Source organism: Penicillium vulpinum, assembly GCF_028829585.1.
Source record: "Penicillium vulpinum strain IBT 29486 chromosome Unknown utg000002l_segment0_segment0, whole genome shotgun sequence".
Lineage (NCBI taxonomy): Eukaryota > Fungi > Ascomycota > Eurotiomycetes > Eurotiales > Aspergillaceae > Penicillium > Penicillium vulpinum.
Window position 1 is genome coordinate 4550785 of NW_026643242.1, and position 16637 is coordinate 4567421.

Here is a 16637-nt window from a genome sequence, read left to right on the forward strand (position 1 = left end):
TGCCAACAGTATAAATATATATGTCCACCTGTACTGGGTATCATTAATCTTCAATTACCCACTTTCCAATCTCCACTCTCTCCTCGGCCAATGCCTCGACTTCAAAATGATCCTCCACCTGCCCTCCTGGACCCCCAATGCGCTCAATAACAATCCATACACAGCGTGATTTGCCACTGGGCAGTAGATCAAAATCGTCAACTCGTACCCCGGACGCGGCATCGCTGTGAGTTCCATCCTCCGAGGTAGCCAATATCTCCTTGTATGGCCCCTGGCCCAGCTCCACAGTCATCAGCACAGGAGACGGAGCAACAGCGCGAGAGCCGATCATAGACCGCGTATTCCTCGCAATAAGTCGTATCCGTGTCAAACGAGAGGCCTGCAGCGAGGCCAACATCCGGTCCTTGCCCGGAAACAAAACACCTAGTTCGGACCGGACGGCGCGCCGCCCAGCAGACTCGGAGACCAAGGGCTGGACTACACACGGGATGGTAGATGAAACCCACAATGTGAAGCGACCAAGCTGGTCGGGTGCAAAGGTGGAGCAGACGAGGGTGTAGGTGCCCTTTTCCAAGGATTTGGTCTCGGCCAGTGCGCATCCGCGACGGTAATCGCCACTATCTGCAATGATGTCTCGGCTTCGCACGCGTGATATGCGTTGCCCGTTTGACCAGAAGATTTTCACGTGGGTCGCTAGCTCTGCTTCAGTGGTCTCCAACAATATCGAGACGTCTGTCTGTTCGGAAATTCGGATACTGAATTGTGGATTCGAGTGGTATCGAGGTGATTCGGCATTTCCGCCCGCTGTCACTGATGTCCAGGAACCACTTGCCTTAGTCAAACATAGGTATTTATCTAGCGATGGTGCCACGGCCACAGGGGCGGTTGAAAATGCAGAGAGTGTAAAATTCTGGGTGGATGATGGGAGCGATTGCTCCGAGACCACTGCGGTGTAGGTCGACTTCGGGGGCATTTCCAGCCTCATAAGTGTGTTGGGGGAGTCCACGTATGGTCCGCGATGGAGCGCACCGTCACTGAGAGATACTCTTCGGCCATCTGCTTGAAATATGTAGATGCTGATAAAGCCTATTTCATTTTCTAGTTCCCCGGAACCGAATTGTTGGTCTGTCTTAAAATGCTTCCCGAGAAGCAGCCAGACTGTTCCTCCTGAGTCACTGGAGATAGAGAACTGGGGATTCTTCACGAAGCAGCCGGCGATAACTCTACCGCGTGACAAATCCCAAGTGAAATGTATGTCCTCGCGGTATTTGAACAAACCAGGATTCCAGTTAAGGTAAAGATTCTCGAAATTTTGGAGAACTTGTTCACAATCCATCCAGGATTTCCCCGGGGAAAGGGGAGATTTATCACTCAGGTTGAGTGAGCCGAGATCAGCCGTAATATTGCTTTGTATATTGGGTTCTGCACCAGCCCACGGGTTCTTCAAAAGGAATTGTCGACGACCCTGAACTTCCTTCATGTCCAAGATAGCATAATCATGCTCGCCCACTAGCCCCAAGCCTTGCTGTTCCCGTTCAGTTAACTTCCCGGTGCCGATTGTCAAAACCACATCGCCATGCCAGAAGGCGCTGTATAAACGTCCCCAAATCTCATCGGAGGTCGAATCGTCGTCATGTAAAAAGACTTGTTCCGGAATCCAACCAGTCAGTACCCAAAGATCGGTCCCTGAGTTACTTCCTGGGAAATCATAGCCTCCACGGACCTTCAGATAGGCCTTCTCCACAAGAGCAGGCCACAAAAAGTTCGAGTTGTTGCGATCGATCACATGAAGTGAGCGTGTAGTCTTCGACGATGGTAATCGGTCATCTATTACTACCTTTCGAAAAGATCCGTTGAAGTAGAAACGAAATATGTACTTCCCAGAAGGCGAAAGTATCGGGTTCTTCTCCTCACCGCACGGATATACCGTCGGCGATGCATGCTGTTTCAATTAACTTTGTGGACTCCTCGATACGGAATTAGGCCGTACCTGTCCTAGACCTCGCTCCGACCGAGATGTTGTAGCGCAGAGGCTTGCAACCACTGAACAGTCTGTCAAGACATCCTGCACGAGATCTGTTTCCCCTGAAGCCGACATAGCTGGATCAATTGCATCATGTGCCTGGTTTGCTGCATTCTTCGTCTGTAGCAGATCATGCGGCCGTCTCCAGCCCGCAAAAATCTCCCTCTGGCATTCGGAAAGGTGCAAATCAGGCGCGTCCCTATACCCGGTCAGAAAATATTAGTATTTGGCCATTTCTCCACGTACGTAAAAGGCTGTCCTTTATATGCAAATTCATCCTGAAGTGGTGCGCGACTCCATGGTGGAAAAATATAGCCGTTGAGTTTGGCGCCCTCGAGTATGATGATTTCTTCACGGGTGGTGAGTTTCCGCGTGGATGCCGGCGGCCGTAAGCTAGGGAAGGATTTCTGGGGCCCCGCACGAGCAACCGACTGCCAGTCAGCAGAAGCCTTGATCTTCTCGGCCTTGGACAGCAATTCCTTGCATTTTTTGTCTAGTTGCTTTTTCTCGTCGGCGGGCGCTAGGCGCAGTGCTTTCATGTAATGCTCCGCGGCATTGATGGCTGCCTCCAATGCCGCTTTCTGCGAGGTGGCTGCGGCTACCGCCTCTTCGGCGCTCTATCAAGTCATCAGTCATTGGCTTTCTTCAGATATAAGTGCAAAATAAAAATACCAATGCTTGAGAGACATATGATTGTGTATATGTAGGTCTAGACATACTTCAATGTTTCTTGACCGGTAGTCGTGGAGTACCCAGGTAATCAGATCGAACGACAAGTAAATTACCGGATTTGGCTGAGCCGAGAGAGGGCCCCGCGTGCTATTAATGCCGGTGAATATTCCGAGACTGCCATTTGGAAAGATTAATCTATTTGGTAATTATCAGATTGAAAAAAATATTATGAACAAATGAACAATATACTAGAAAATACTATGTAGAAACCAAAGATTATGTAGGAACACAGGTAAAAAAGTAAACACACATGATGTAATGGAAGCCATGACATAAGCTGCACTGAAGTGGACCTCGGCTCAGTTTAAGGTGATAGCGCCGAGGTGTTGTGAATTCCGGCTCATAGGCTCGGTCTCTTTTTTTATTGTTCGGGTGACTTCGGTAGGATCGTCGCTGTGTGTGTTTCTCATTTGTATTCTCTCTTCCATTTCACCTTTTTCGTCGTTCGGAGCAGAGCAGTGTAGCGCCCCGCTCAATATTTCTCTCCTGTCACCCGGCCGCCAAGTGAAGCGAGCCCTCTCCCTAGATCCTATCCTTATTTGTTGCGTTCCCTTGATTTCGAATACCCTTCCCCGATATCATGGCTGGTCAATCCAAACCTGCACTGTCTCCATGGGGCAGCGCCGTGGCGGGCGCAACAGGCGCCGTCCTTGCGAACGCAATGGTGTATCCACTTGACTTGTGAGGTCCCAGATAAAACAGTACTCAAATTATCAGACTAAAACCCGCTGACTGTAGCTTCCAATCTCTAGAATCAAGACAAAACTACAAGTACAAGTCAAGGAGAAGAATGGAGCCGCACAAGCCGACGATCACGAACATTATAAATCGACCATGGATGCTATCACCAAGATCTCGGGGAAGGAGGGCGTTAGCGGTCTGTACGCTGGAATGGCTGGAGCCCTTCTAGGTGTCGCCTCAACAAACTTCGCATACTTCTATTGGTACAGCGTCGTAAGAACGCTCTACGTGGCTTCCGCCAAGTCCTCAAAGGCTCCTGGCACAGCAATTGAGCTCTCCCTGGGTGCCGTATCTGGCGCCATAGCTCAGATTTTCACCATCCCAGTAGCTGTTATTACGACTCGACAGCAGACACAGCCGAAGGGCGATAAGAAGGGATTGATAGAGACGGGTCGGGAGGTGGTCGAGAGCGAGGACGGCTGGACCGGCCTGTGGCGCGGCCTGAAGGCCAGCTTGATCCTGGTCGTTAACCCGGCCATCACCTATGGCGCATATCAGCGCCTAAAGGATGTTTTGTTCCCAGGGAAGAAAAATCTGAAGCCCTGGGAGGCATTCCGTGAGTGGTGGCAATCCTCGGGGTCAAGAACTTCTTGCTAATTAATATTCTAGTGCTTGGTGCCATGTCCAAGGCTTTGGCTACAATCGTAACCCAGCCTCTGATTGTCGCTAAGGTTGGACTGCAGTCTCGTCCACCGCCCAGCCGGAATGGCAAGCCCTTCAAGACTTTCGGTGAGGTCATGAAGCACATTGTTGATAATGAGGGTGTGTTCTCCCTCTTTAAGGGTATTGGCCCTCAGATCCTGAAGGGTCTTCTAGTCCAGGGTCTGCTGATGATGACCAAGGAGCGGTATGTTTTCTGTTTCCAAATTAGCGTCTACTTGTACTAATTTTCACAAAGGATGGAGCTCCTTTTCATCGTCCTGTTCGCCTACCTCAAGAACATCAAGAAGGATAGATTGCGCAAGGCAGTGGAACTGGCAGCGGAAAAGGCTAAGACCAGCATGCCTGCCACCCTGAAATAATCGTCTTATAGTCAGACAGAGGGATATTCGGTTTTCCCTTCGATTCCAAATTGTGTTTCACTGGCGCGTTGGTATGCTGTTGGCAATTCTGGTGGATTTTAAACAGTCTAGACATTTCTCGGCATTTTCTTGCTGGAAACACTTGATACATATGATATAACCCTGTGTTTCTAGCTTTTCAATACTATTATAGATCTATACATGGTCATGTCGTGACTTCCTTGCTTTAACATCTAGTGCTTGGATATCAACACACTATATAGCTAACTATATTCTAGTTATAGTAGTAGATAATGCTGCTGCGACTAAAGTAATCCTGAGTCATAACTCCTAGGTCACTGGGACCATGGTAGTAATGGCTGGTAAATACTTGAGTATAGGGAAATCCGGAGTAATGGAAATGACATGAAATTGTCATAGCATTCATGGTGTTATTAATAATCTCTTGGGGGAAGTTGACTCGCTACGCCATCACGCTTGAAGCAATCTGCCTTCAGACGAATTGCTCTCATTAACAGCCCAGCCTACTGCGAGTAAATGTTTTCAATCGAGTCTTCCATTCCAGCACGCGGGGATATAGTGGATGTCGGCCAGAGTGTACGCATTGGCTCAAGCGACCCGTTGAGCAAATACTCAGCATGGCCATGAAGTTCTTGATTTATTTGCAGAGATTGGAATGGTGAGTGTGCAAGGCTCGCAGAAATAAGTACTCCATACAGAGTACAGTGTTGTCGTTCTGATTCCTTAGTTAGTAATACTCTAGTTTCTTCATGTTGCCAGTGATCCTAGGAGGGCGAGGAAACCAGGAGGAGAATATCATTTGACAATGATTCCCCTAATATATTTTAAGGTTGTAGGTAAAGGACGTATCCATAGTATTAATTGTTTGCCGACGAGAATAGTCGGCCTCTCCTCCTGCCTCTGCTCTTGACGATGTAGGTATATTTGACCCAAGATGATATTTGGGACGTTATATGTAACAATGCTCTGATGTCTTTTTATATACGAAGGCAGTAGAAAGCGTAAATTGCGTAGACGGCTTTTCTATGTATAAGATTTGGTAAGAGGAATTAGTTGTAGACCCGTGCGGAGATGATCTTCACTTGGCCGATCACCTTTTACCCCAACAACCACCCTCACCAAACGCTCGTTCCCGCACCACACAAATTTGTCACATAAGTGGCATGGGTCGTGATGCGATGGCCGCCATGGAGCTCCGAGTCGACTAATGACGAACAAAAACAAACACCCAGCTCCTGGCTTTCCTCCGCGGCGAACAACCCGAGCTCCATCCTCGACTGGGCAGCGTTCACCGAACTCAGAACTATTATCCCAACCCTAGTCTTAACAAGCGGCATTCTCATCGCAGTGCGCTTCCACCGCCGCTACTTACGACGCATCCCCGACGCGCCTAGTATTTCCTCCTCGTATCTCCGACGGCGGAGCATCTTCGGCCAAGTCACCAGCGTCGGCGATGGAGATAATTTCAGGATCTTCCATACACCGGGTGGCCGTATGGCTGGATGGGGCTGGCTACCGTGGAAAAAAGTTCCTACTATGAAGAAGGACCTGAAGGATAAGACCGTTCGTCACCTCCCACCATCACCAGGAACAGGCATAATTATGCCTCAGTATACTATATACCGAATTCCCATTCTTTATATCTTTATCTAGCTTACATATTTACTCAAACCCAGATCCACATCCGCCTCGCTGGCGTCGACGCCCCGGAACTAGCCCACTTCGGCCGTCCTGAACAACCTTTCGCACGCGACGCACACACCTGGCTAACATCCTACCTGACCAGCCGACGAATCCGTGCTCTTGTTCATCGGCAGGACCAATACTCGCGCGTGGTAGCGAGTGTCTTTGTCCGACGCGCATTTGATTTCCCGCCATTCCGTCGGCGGGATGTTTCTTACGAAATGCTGAAGCGTGGCTTAGCGACGGTCTACGAAGCGAAGGTTGGCTCAGAATTTGGCGGCGATAAGATGGAAAAGAAATACCGCAAGGCTGAGTGGTGGGCTAAGAAGCGAGGCAAGGGGCTTTGGAAAGATTATCGTCGTGTCGGGTCTGATTGGGAGAGTCCGAGGGAGTACAAGAATCGGATGGGCATGGGAGATCCTCCTCCAATCGAGAAAGGGAATGGGAAAGGGAAGCCTGGACGGAAATAGATGAATCAGTCGCGGTAAGATGGGCTTGCGATTATTGCTATGAGCGTTTTGCGTTGTTTTTCTTATGTTCTGGCATTTACATTTGCATGCGATGACACGGCACGACTACAATCCCACTGTACAGCGTTGTACATCTATGGCTGGTATGCGACGATCATGATCAAACTAGACTTTGAATGTTGAATATGATACACCAAGTTCGAAGTTGCGTTAAGTTATACATGCGCGGAGGGTGGTGTTCCCTCCAAATCAGGCCCCAATTGGCTAAATGGGCGTTAAAAGTCAAGTAATCGCCCAAGAGGTTGGGAGAATGCAAGGAAATGATTCAGTATACAGGCTATTGTTGGCTCAGCAGAATCGCCGCTCAACCTCGGCAAATAGCTTTGGGGTGATTTCGTCGGATGTATTACCCTCCGCACGGAATAGACATTGCCGACGGTCATAATGCTCCAGGAGGGATTGGCTTGTCTCCTCAAACTTCCGTAGACGCTGCTTCCATGTTTCGAGAGAATCGTCCTCTCGCTGCGTCAGCGGCTCGCCCGTGATATCATCTTTGCCTGCCACCTTTGGCGGGTGGAAGTCTGTGTTATACACCCGTCCTGAGGGCTCGTGAACCCAGCGCGATGCGATTCGGGCAAGGATCACCGATGGTGGGGTTATGAGGTGGACGACAAAGTTGACCGGTACCAATGTGTCCAATGTTGTTGCCTGAATCGCGGTGCGGGGAAACCCGTCGAGGATAAAAGAGGCCGAGGAATCGATTGAGTGGGCCGAAGAGGAAGTGCCGGCGAGAGAAGAAGATGGGGAGGATGCTGAGGATGCAGATGGGGGAAGGAGCCAGCCCTTGGATTTCATATCATTGGAGATCAAGTCCAGGATCATTGAGTCGGGAACAAGGTTGCCAGACAGCATTGTGGCCTCGGCTTCCAGGCCTGTTACTAGAGTTAGAGATATCGGGTCCGTACGCAATTGATTATTGCACCTATGCTGGCTCTACTTACCGAGGGGTGTGCGTCGGCGCACATTCTCTCTCAACAGATCGCCTGAACTGATTGAAGCTAGTTGTGGGAATCGGGCTAGCAATCGCTCGGACTGTGTTCCTTTTCCTACTCCCGGTGCGCCAATCAAGATGATCCGCGCAGCCTTACGGAGCTGCTTTGTTGCGTGCGACATTATGTGCGATGGCTGTGTAGGAACCCGAGGAGTTTGAGGTTTCTAGTCCTGGCAAACTCAACGGTTCAAATGTTGGGGATGTGGGAGGAACCACGGAGAATAATTGTGGACAAGATCACGACTGCATAATGGATTGAAGGGAAAAGGTTGAATCCTGGGGTTAGAGGATATGTAATCGCATATCCCCAGGGTTGGGACTTTTGAGAATGTGAGATTCTGTGGGGAGTAGCTCGATCCTTTCGGTTGTCGGTGAAGACCCCGAGGGAAACAATGTACTCTGTATATCACAGCACTCAAGTCTATACAGGTAATCGTGAAAAGATCAAATTATAATATATGCGAGATTACCCCTCGAGAATCGATCTTATACTTATATAGTTAACTGTTTATATGATTCTAATAAAAGTCAATTTCACATGTCTCGGCACATGGTCTTAGAAACGGTCTGTTCGGGGAAATCCACCTCCAGCCCGCGGTACCTACATACTTTGTAGGTACGGGGACGTGTGCCCGCTACATAATTTATTACGTAAGATACGCCCGATGATTTTGTTTCACGTGATTATGCGCGTGGGACGCGTTCGCGTTGACCAATTTAGTGCGGAGATCTCATACATTTGCTTCTCGACAACTAAACACAATATACCTGTACGATGATTCGACAAGACGCCCATCGCATCGATCCCAAACGACGGGCTGTAATTGACCCGAAAAAAAGACAATTCGCTACTCCAACATACAAGCAGCAGGACTATGCGCACCGTCTGAACATTTATGAAATACCTCCTACCGCAGAAATCACTCTCGAACAATTCGAGCAATGGGCTATTGACAGACTGAAGAGTATGTACATTTAAACGGTCAGATTGTCTTTCTACCTACTAATACCAAACAGTCTTGGCTGAGATCGAAGCATGCTCTTATCGAAACAAATCCCCCGCTGAGACGGCGACCTACATTACACCTCTTCTGCAGAAATTCCTCCCTCTTTCCTCTAATACCTCCTCTCCCTCCGGCGCCGCAGACCCACGCTTGAGAAATGAGCGTCAAAAGGACCACTACTCCCATTTCATCCTTCGACTGGCCTTCTCGGCCACGGAGGACCTCCGTCGACGATTCACCCGCGCCGAGACCATGCTGTTCAAATTCCGTTTCCAGCAGGATGACTCGAGGGAGAAGCGCGCGTTCATCGATAGCTTGAATCTCGACTGGGAAGCCGTAGGTGACTTTGAGAAGACGGAGATTGCAGAAAGTCTCCTCAGCTCCACGCCAGGGCTGCGTCGGCTGGATGATGAGACCTGGTATAAAGTAGACTGGGACAAGGTTCCCGAGTTGGTCGAACGACGCTCGGTTTTCCTGAAGAAAGGAAAAGCCTATGTTCCTGGTCGAGAGCAGCTGAGCATGATTATGGCGGAGTTTACCGCTCGCTTGGAGCGCGCACTCGAGGTATGTCTGCAGTAGTTGCTTGATGCTTGAAATGTCGTGGCTGATTGTATCATAGCTCACGAGTCGTGCCCTCCCCCGGCTGGATGAGGATGATCGTCTCACGCCCATTCTTAATCATCTTTCTAAGAACTTTGGCAGCGCCGAGTCAGTGTACTCAGAGGGCGAAGGATATGTGGACGGATCTCCAATCACAGCCAGCTCTATCGACCAACTGGCCCAACAGCATTTCCCATTGTGCATGAAGAGTTTGCACGTAAACTTGCGCAAGAATAACCACCTGAAGCACTTCGGTCGACTACAGTATACCCTATTCCTGAAGGGCATTGGCTTGTCCTTGGAGGAGTGTATTTTGTTCTGGCGTCAGGGATTCAAGGGCAAGACCGACGACGAGTTCAACTCTCAATACAAGTACAATATTCGCCACGCCTATGGCGAGGTTGGTGGAGATGTGAACCGTCGCGGAAAGGGCTATACTCCCTACTCGTGCCAGAAGATCCTCGGCGACTCAAACCCGGGCATTGGCCAGACTCACGGCTGTCCCTATCGCCATTACTCCGTCGATAACCTGGTGGGCTTCCTCCAAGCCACTGGCGTCAATGACAAGGAGGTCCTGCGGGGCGTACGTGAGGACGTTGGTAAGATGCGATATCACATTGCTTGCAACAGAGTTTTCGAGGCAACGCACAAGAACGAGATCAAGAAGGTCAAGGAGGATGGATCGTGGAGTCAGACTGACCTTGACACGATTGTTCACCCAAACACCTACTTCAAGCGCAGCTTCCTGTTGAAGCAGATGGCTAAGGCGCCGAAGGAAGCTTAGGGTGTCTTTTCACATGTCAAACTTTCATGATGTAATGTCGGGCTGTTTTGCAGGTTTCACGTGTTTTCTTCCATAGTCGGCGTTTAGAGGGAGCATAGGCTTGTGGCACATCTGGAGCAAGTTCAATTGAAGCACGATAATATATTATTCTAACAATTTATGGTATACAAAATGGGAGTGTGACCACAGCTGATTCCCAGAGAATCCGAAAGGATCAGAATGACCTCTCAAATCCAGGTGCCCAGCAACGGGTCAAGTCATTCTCCGCTCAACGAGTAGACAACTTTGCCATGGAATGACGGAAGTTGTCGATAATAATATGTTTACACACATTGTAGGTCGGCGTGATAATGAAGAAGAAAAGAAAAGAAGAGAAAACTGCGGACGAGCCGAGTTTTAATGATGTTTTGGTCCGGGGGGCGATAGAGACCAACTGTGCTGCAACCTGGCCTTACTCGCGGACCGGACCTCCACACAACATACTTGTCCATCTCGTTCATACAATCCCTAGCTATTAACGGGGACTCTGATTTCTTTTGGGACTGGATTATGCTCCGGGTGGCTCACTTGCTTAGTTTCTTGGAGTAGATCATTAATTTCGAGGTTCCCTTTCCTCGCGACTGCTCATTACCCGCATATACCCCCTCCCTTGGTCGACAGAAGACCGAGTCAGGAACATCTACCGACAAGATGGATTACGAAGCGCTGAAGGATCAATGGAGCGATGTGGAGGACCGCGATGGCATCAGACTCAGTTGGAACACCTTCCCGAGCACTCGCATGGTTCGTGATAGTGACCTTCTGACCTTCACCGCATCATCTGCTGATACTCGATATAGGAAGCGTCCCGCTTGGTCGTTCCCATCGCCGCCGTCTACACTCCATTGAAGGAAAAACCCGATGCCCCTCTGCTACAATATGAGCCTGTTACTTGCAAGCAGCCCTGCCGAGCTGTTCTCAACCCATATGCGTACGTGACGTGGTGGTCTGATATACCCCGATGAGTAGATGGACTGACGCTTGGATAGTACTGTCGATGTCCGCGCACGACTATGGATCTGTCCCTTCTGTCTGTCGCGCAACCCTCTTCCTCCGCATTACAAGGATATCACGGAGAACACGATACCCCCAGAGCTCCACCCCCAGAGCACAACGATCGAGTACCAATTGGCACGACCAGCCCCCGCTCCCCCGATTTTCGTCTTTGTCGTCGATACTTGCCAGGAGGATGACAGTTTGCAGGCTGTGAAGGATTCCCTCATCATGAGCTTGTCTCTTCTGCCACCCAATGCGCTGGTTGGTCTGATTACCTTCGGTACAATGGTAGGAAACAATGATCTTCGCAAGGCAGGTGGCATGTCATTGACTTTGATATATAGGCACAAGTTCACGAGCTCGGCTATACCGAATGCGCAAAGTCATATGTGTTCAGAGGCAACAAGGAATACAGCGCCAAGCAGGTTCAAGAGATGCTGGGTCTGGCCGGTGTCGTGCGCCCTGGTGTTCCCCAGCAGCAACAGCCTGCCCGTCCTCCCCTTGGCCCGGCTGCGCGCTTCCTCATGCCTGTTCAGCAGGCTGAGTTCCAGATTACCAATGTCCTCGAACAATTGCAGCGCGATCCTTGGCCAGTGGCCAATGACAAGCGTCCTCTGCGCTGCACCGGTGTTGCCCTAGGCGTTGCCGTTGGTCTGCTTGAAAGTTCCTTCCAGAATGCTGGAGGCCGCATTATGACCTTCACCAGTGGTGCAGCCACTGAAGGCCCTGGCCACGTTGTTTCACCTGAACTCAAGGAGCCTATTCGTTCACACCACGATATCGACCGCGACAACATCAAGTACTACAAGAAGGCTGTCAAGGTCGGTTCTTAACGTATAGATGTGTTAGAATTTTGCTAATTTAATCCTAGTTCTATGACGCTCTCGCTAAGCGCGCTGCCAACAATGGTCACATTGTCGATATTTTCGCCGGATGTCTTGATCAAGTCGGATTGCTGGAAATGAAGAACCTCTCTAACTTTACTGGAGGTCACATGCTGCTCACAGATAGCTTTACATCTTCACAGTTCAAGCAATCGTTCGTGCGCGTGTTCGACAAGGACGCCAACGACAACCTCTTGATGGGCTTCAATGCATCCCTCGAGGTGCTTACGACCAAGGAACTTAAGGTTACTGGTCTGATTGGTCATGCTATCTCGCTGAACAAGAAGTCAAGCTCTGTTGGCGAGACAGAATGCGGTATCGGTAACACCTGTGCATGGAAGATGTGTGGAATGGACCCATCTTCCAGTTACGGTATTTACTTTGAGATTGCCAACCAGGGCGGCCCAGCTGCTGTCCAGGCTGGTCCTCAACGGGGTGTGATGCAATTTTTGACATACTACCAGCACTCCTCTGGGCATTTCCACCTGCGGGTGACTACCACTGCCCGCCCCTTGAGCGGACCTGCGGGTGACCCAACCCTGGCACAGTCCTTCGACCAAGAGGCTGCCGCTGTCCTTATGGCCCGTATTGCAGTATTCAAGGCGGAGGTTGATGATGGTCCAGATGTCCTGCGTTGGGTTGATCGCATGCTGATTAGACTCTGCTCTCGATTCGCGGACTACCGGAAGGATGACCCGACATCATTCCGATTGGAAAAGAACTTCACCTTGTACCCCCAGTTCATGTTCCATCTTCGCCGAAGTCAGTTCCTGCAGGTTTTCAATAACTCGCCCGATGAAACTGCTTTCTACCGCCATGTCTTGAACCACGAGGATACCGGTGACTCTCTTGTTATGATTCAACCCACTCTTGATTCGTACTCTCTGGAGCAAGAGGGTGCTCAGCCAGTGCTACTGGACTCCGCTTCTATCCAACCCGCCCACATTCTCCTCCTTGATACCTTCTTCCACATCCTCATCTTCAATGGTGAGACCATTGCCGAGTGGAGGAAAGCTGGGTACCATGAACAAGAGGGTTACGAGAACCTCAAGATGCTTCTTGAGCAGCCTAAGGAAGATGCTAGGGTTCGTTGTCACCTTTCTTGTCGTATCTTTAACTTATTAACTGACACGTGTCTTATAGGATCTCATTGCCGACCGCTTCCCCCTGCCCCGTTTCATCGTCTGTGATGCCGGTGGTTCTCAGGCCCGTTTCTTGCTGTCCAAGCTGAACCCGTCAACGACCCACACCACAGGTGGCTACGGCGGCGGTGTCTCATCGCAGACCATCTTCACTGACGACGTATCTCTCCAGACATTCATGGACCACCTGATGAAGTGAGTTTTTCTACCATTTTTGATTCGGAACCTTCCGTGCTAACTTTATTCTAGACTTGCTGTATCTGGAACCAGCTAGGTGTGATGAGACAATGGCCATGAGAGCAAGGGCGGTCTGTCGTCGACCCTCGGGTCTTGTGTATCTTTAGCGGTGATTTTACTCCTTTAACGCGATATAGTAGTAGATTGAATGGAATGATACCATTACAGGAGGATTTCTTCTAAAATTTCTTGAAATATCTAAAAGTAGCCCTGGAGCGCCTTAAGGTATGTAGAAAAACAAAATACCCAAATAGGGAAGTAGCTCGATAAGGGTTTTGCTATCTCACGTGATTTGATTTTCATCCATTTATCTATGCCCTAACTCCCAACTTGGTAATTTCGCTTAGCTGAGCAACTGTGGGCCACGCTAGTAGTGAGTCTCCTTCAAGTTCGATTTTTTGCTCCTTTTCTTCTTCTCTTCTCTAACCACCCTCTTCGACAACCAAGGAAGATCGACTACCTTTCGCACTCGCCATGCGTAAGTATCATCTACTTGGCTTCTTGCAAGATGGCGACTAACATTCCCTCGTGATCAGCTCCCAAGTTCGATCCCAGTGAGGTGAAGATCATGTAAGTCAATTTTCCCCCATAAATCCTCTGGTTCAATCCGGATTCCCCCAAACAACAAAACTAATTATTCTTGTTTTTAAGCCACCTGCGTGTGACTGGTGGTGAAGTCGGCGCTCAGTCCGCTCTTGCCCCCAAGATCGGTCCCCTCGGTCTGTCTCCCAAGAAGATTGGTGAAGATATCGCCAAGAACACTGGCGACTGGAAGGGTCTCCGTGTCACCGTCCGCCTGACCATCCAGAACCGTCAGGCTGCCGTCTCGGTTGTTCCCTCCGCTTCTTCCCTCGTCATCAAGGCCCTCAAGGAGCCTCCCCGTGATCGCAAGAAGGAGAAGAACATCAAGCACTCCAAGTCCATCCCCATGGATGACATCATCGAGATTGCCCGCACCATGCGCTCCCGCTCGATGGCCAAGGAGCTCCGCGGTGGTGTTCTCGAGATTCTCGGAACTGCCTTCTCCGTCGGCTGCCAGGTCGATGGCCGCAGCCCCAAGGATGTCTCCGATGACGTTAAGTCTGGCGAGATTGACAGTGAGTTTTCCCGATTTGTGGGTGTTTGGGATCCAATCACTAACAATCTCTTCAGTTCCCGAGGAATAAATTATTCGCTCTCGAATGATCAAAAAAGAGGAGGCCTATCTGATTTCTAATGCGTGCTTCTCTTAATGATGAGATGGCTAGTTGCAGAATACGAATGGTTTCTTAAACCAAAATATTCATGAGTCATGACCTATGATACCTTTTCCTAACTAATTCGCGAGTGTTCGATTGGAACAAATTGATGAGCCTCGCTGCTTGTTATTTTTTTTCTCGTTCCTTTCCGGTTGTATATTCTCCTTTCTCTCTCCCAACTCCTCTCGTCATCCTCCCGTCCATTCCTATGGCGATGAGAATAATGGAAGGCTATGCCCGGCGCAGCCGACAGTCCGTTCTTTTGGATGGAACCCTCACAACACTCTGGCCCTTACTGTTCTTTCCCTACGGGGTTTGATCATATCAAAAACGTGGTATAGGCTTATTTTAAGTGAGGAAGAGAAAATCAGTCCCATTACTCATCGCGGTATCCTTGGAGACTTGTCTTCGTGGGTACAGTGATCCATATTTCGGGTCTACATCTCTTTGCAGATGAGAATTATTTCTGCTTTTCGTAGGCTGTAGTCTTAGCTAGTTTTCAATCAAGAAATTTCTGATTATCACTTTTTTTTCCCATTTCTACCAATTATTAATTATGCTTTATGAATTCTCAACACACTCGGACCCTTCAGTGGCGGTGTACTTTTGGTATTCTCACCACGTCTTAACACAGCCCAGGCTCCCCTGCATGCGGGCTGCCAGCATGCATGTACATATGCGACGCGATGTTATTGACACCTGAGTACTCTTCGTGCTCCATTTGATATTGATATGATATGACTACCTGGCTGTTTGAGGCTAGGCTAGTCTACAGCTACCCATAATTTAAGTTTCATTGCTTTTGAAGGTGTGATATATATATTCCGAATGAAACCTCTACCACGACAAGGAAGTTGTCTACATAGTGCGGTAGGGATTTACAATTTACAATGTATAATTTAACATGGATACCTAGTATGCATAGAGAGTCTCATGGATAGGCGTTACACCAAACGCTGTAAATAGCCCTGTCCGGCATCTTTGAGTTGTGTGAGTCTGAAACAACCCAACGGCCGCTACACCAAACAGAGCCTTCGAGCCAACAAGTATCCGAGCGCGAGGCACCAATGAAATATAGAATTTAGGACTTTGCATGTTATCCGCACATCGTATTCGTAGGCCAGAGGCGTGTGAGAATAATTATAGACCATATACGAAGTCAATAAAATGAAGAATGTAGCGAAATTAATATCTTTTCTCCACCGAGGATCCTCCTGATAAGGCGATGTGCGTGCTCATCCACAATGGAAGTGGGGGGCTGATCCATTTTGATGTGTGATAGAAGATATATATATAGATATTGGTCTAATACGAAGGGAATGAATTTCTCTTTTTGATTCTATTTTTCTTGATATTGTTGGGAAAAGATAGTATGTTGTATGTACAAAGTATGCCCTTTGCCAAAATACTTCAGTGTACCACCCGACCCGCATGCCGTACAGGAACGTTGTGCAAGCCAAGACAGGATGCGATACACAGTGGAGAGTTGGTCGATCTCTACCTATGACATGTTGACTTTTGAAAAACAACCGGTCTAGCTCGAACATTCTGTATAGTATTAAGCCTCCATATTATAGTAATGCACACCGTGCGCTGTATATATTGTATGTGATCTTGAGTACCAATCAACAGCCTCGAAAAAAGAGGGAAAAAATGAAAATAGTAAGAAATGAGGGCAGGGATTGTAGTGGACATGCTTGCGAGCAACCCCAGAATAATCCTGGATAGGAAAGGATCGGAGGGCCAACAAACAGGGGGCCGCGTCTGTCAGAGGAAGAGGGAAAAAAAGAAAAGAGGGAAAGTAAAAAAAAAAGAAAAAAGAAAGTAAAGACAAGATGTTGGCGGCTATCTAGGTATTCAGACCAGTATGTGGGAAGGGAGACATATTAACAGTAAGACAAGTTGAAGTCTTCAATTTCCTTAGGTTCAGCCAAGTCTCTAAGCCCACAAAAACTGAGAACGGGCTCGAC

General features: G+C 49.0%; 7 protein-coding genes across 7 annotated transcripts; 5 read left to right on the forward strand and 2 right to left on the reverse strand.

Moving 5' to 3' along the window:
* Positions 1-43: 43 nt before the first annotated feature.
* Positions 44-2740, reverse strand: N7479_004736 (calpain-like protease PalBory; the record flags this gene model as incomplete). Its single annotated transcript, XM_057252433.1, has 4 exons — positions 44-1942; positions 1991-2222; positions 2270-2640; positions 2696-2740. 4 exons carry the CDS (start codon positions 2738-2740, stop codon positions 44-46), a joined length of 2547 nt encoding a protein of 848 aa, XP_057111758.1.
* Positions 2741-3335: 595 nt separating this feature from the next.
* N7479_004737 (putative peroxisomal carrier protein) lies at positions 3336-4518 on the forward strand (the record flags this gene model as incomplete). The annotated part of the gene is made up of 4 exons (XM_057252434.1): positions 3336-3436; positions 3508-4052; positions 4106-4343; positions 4395-4518. The coding sequence occupies 4 exons, from the start codon at positions 3336-3338 to the stop codon at positions 4516-4518; spliced, it is 1008 nt and encodes a 335-aa protein (XP_057111759.1).
* Positions 4519-5712: 1194 nt separating this feature from the next.
* N7479_004738 (thermonuclease family protein) lies at positions 5713-6692 on the forward strand (the record flags this gene model as incomplete). The annotated part of the gene is made up of 2 exons (XM_057252435.1): positions 5713-6102; positions 6216-6692. 2 exons carry the CDS (start codon positions 5713-5715, stop codon positions 6690-6692), a joined length of 867 nt encoding a protein of 288 aa, XP_057111760.1.
* Positions 6693-7040: 348 nt separating this feature from the next.
* Positions 7041-7865, reverse strand: N7479_004739 (adenylate kinase ADK2; the record flags this gene model as incomplete). Its single annotated transcript, XM_057252436.1, has 2 exons — positions 7041-7624; positions 7694-7865. The coding sequence occupies 2 exons, from the start codon at positions 7863-7865 to the stop codon at positions 7041-7043; spliced, it is 756 nt and encodes a 251-aa protein (XP_057111761.1).
* Positions 7866-8518: 653 nt separating this feature from the next.
* On the forward strand, positions 8519-10131 carry N7479_004740 (DNA primase subunit PRI2; the record flags this gene model as incomplete). Its single annotated transcript, XM_057252437.1, has 3 exons — positions 8519-8708; positions 8761-9311; positions 9367-10131. 3 exons carry the CDS (start codon positions 8519-8521, stop codon positions 10129-10131), a joined length of 1506 nt encoding a protein of 501 aa, XP_057111762.1.
* Positions 10132-10821: 690 nt separating this feature from the next.
* Positions 10822-13466, forward strand: sec23 (GTPase-activating protein SEC23; the record flags this gene model as incomplete). The annotated part of the gene is made up of 7 exons (XM_057252438.1): positions 10822-10914; positions 10971-11101; positions 11160-11454; positions 11511-11987; positions 12038-13135; positions 13194-13387; positions 13442-13466. The coding sequence occupies 7 exons, from the start codon at positions 10822-10824 to the stop codon at positions 13464-13466; spliced, it is 2313 nt and encodes a 770-aa protein (XP_057111763.1).
* Positions 13467-13903: 437 nt separating this feature from the next.
* N7479_004742 (60S ribosomal protein uL11) lies at positions 13904-14595 on the forward strand (the record flags this gene model as incomplete). The annotated part of the gene is made up of 4 exons (XM_057252439.1): positions 13904-13907; positions 13966-13999; positions 14081-14526; positions 14582-14595. The coding sequence occupies 4 exons, from the start codon at positions 13904-13906 to the stop codon at positions 14593-14595; spliced, it is 498 nt and encodes a 165-aa protein (XP_057111764.1).
* Positions 14596-16637: the final 2042 nt, after the last annotated feature.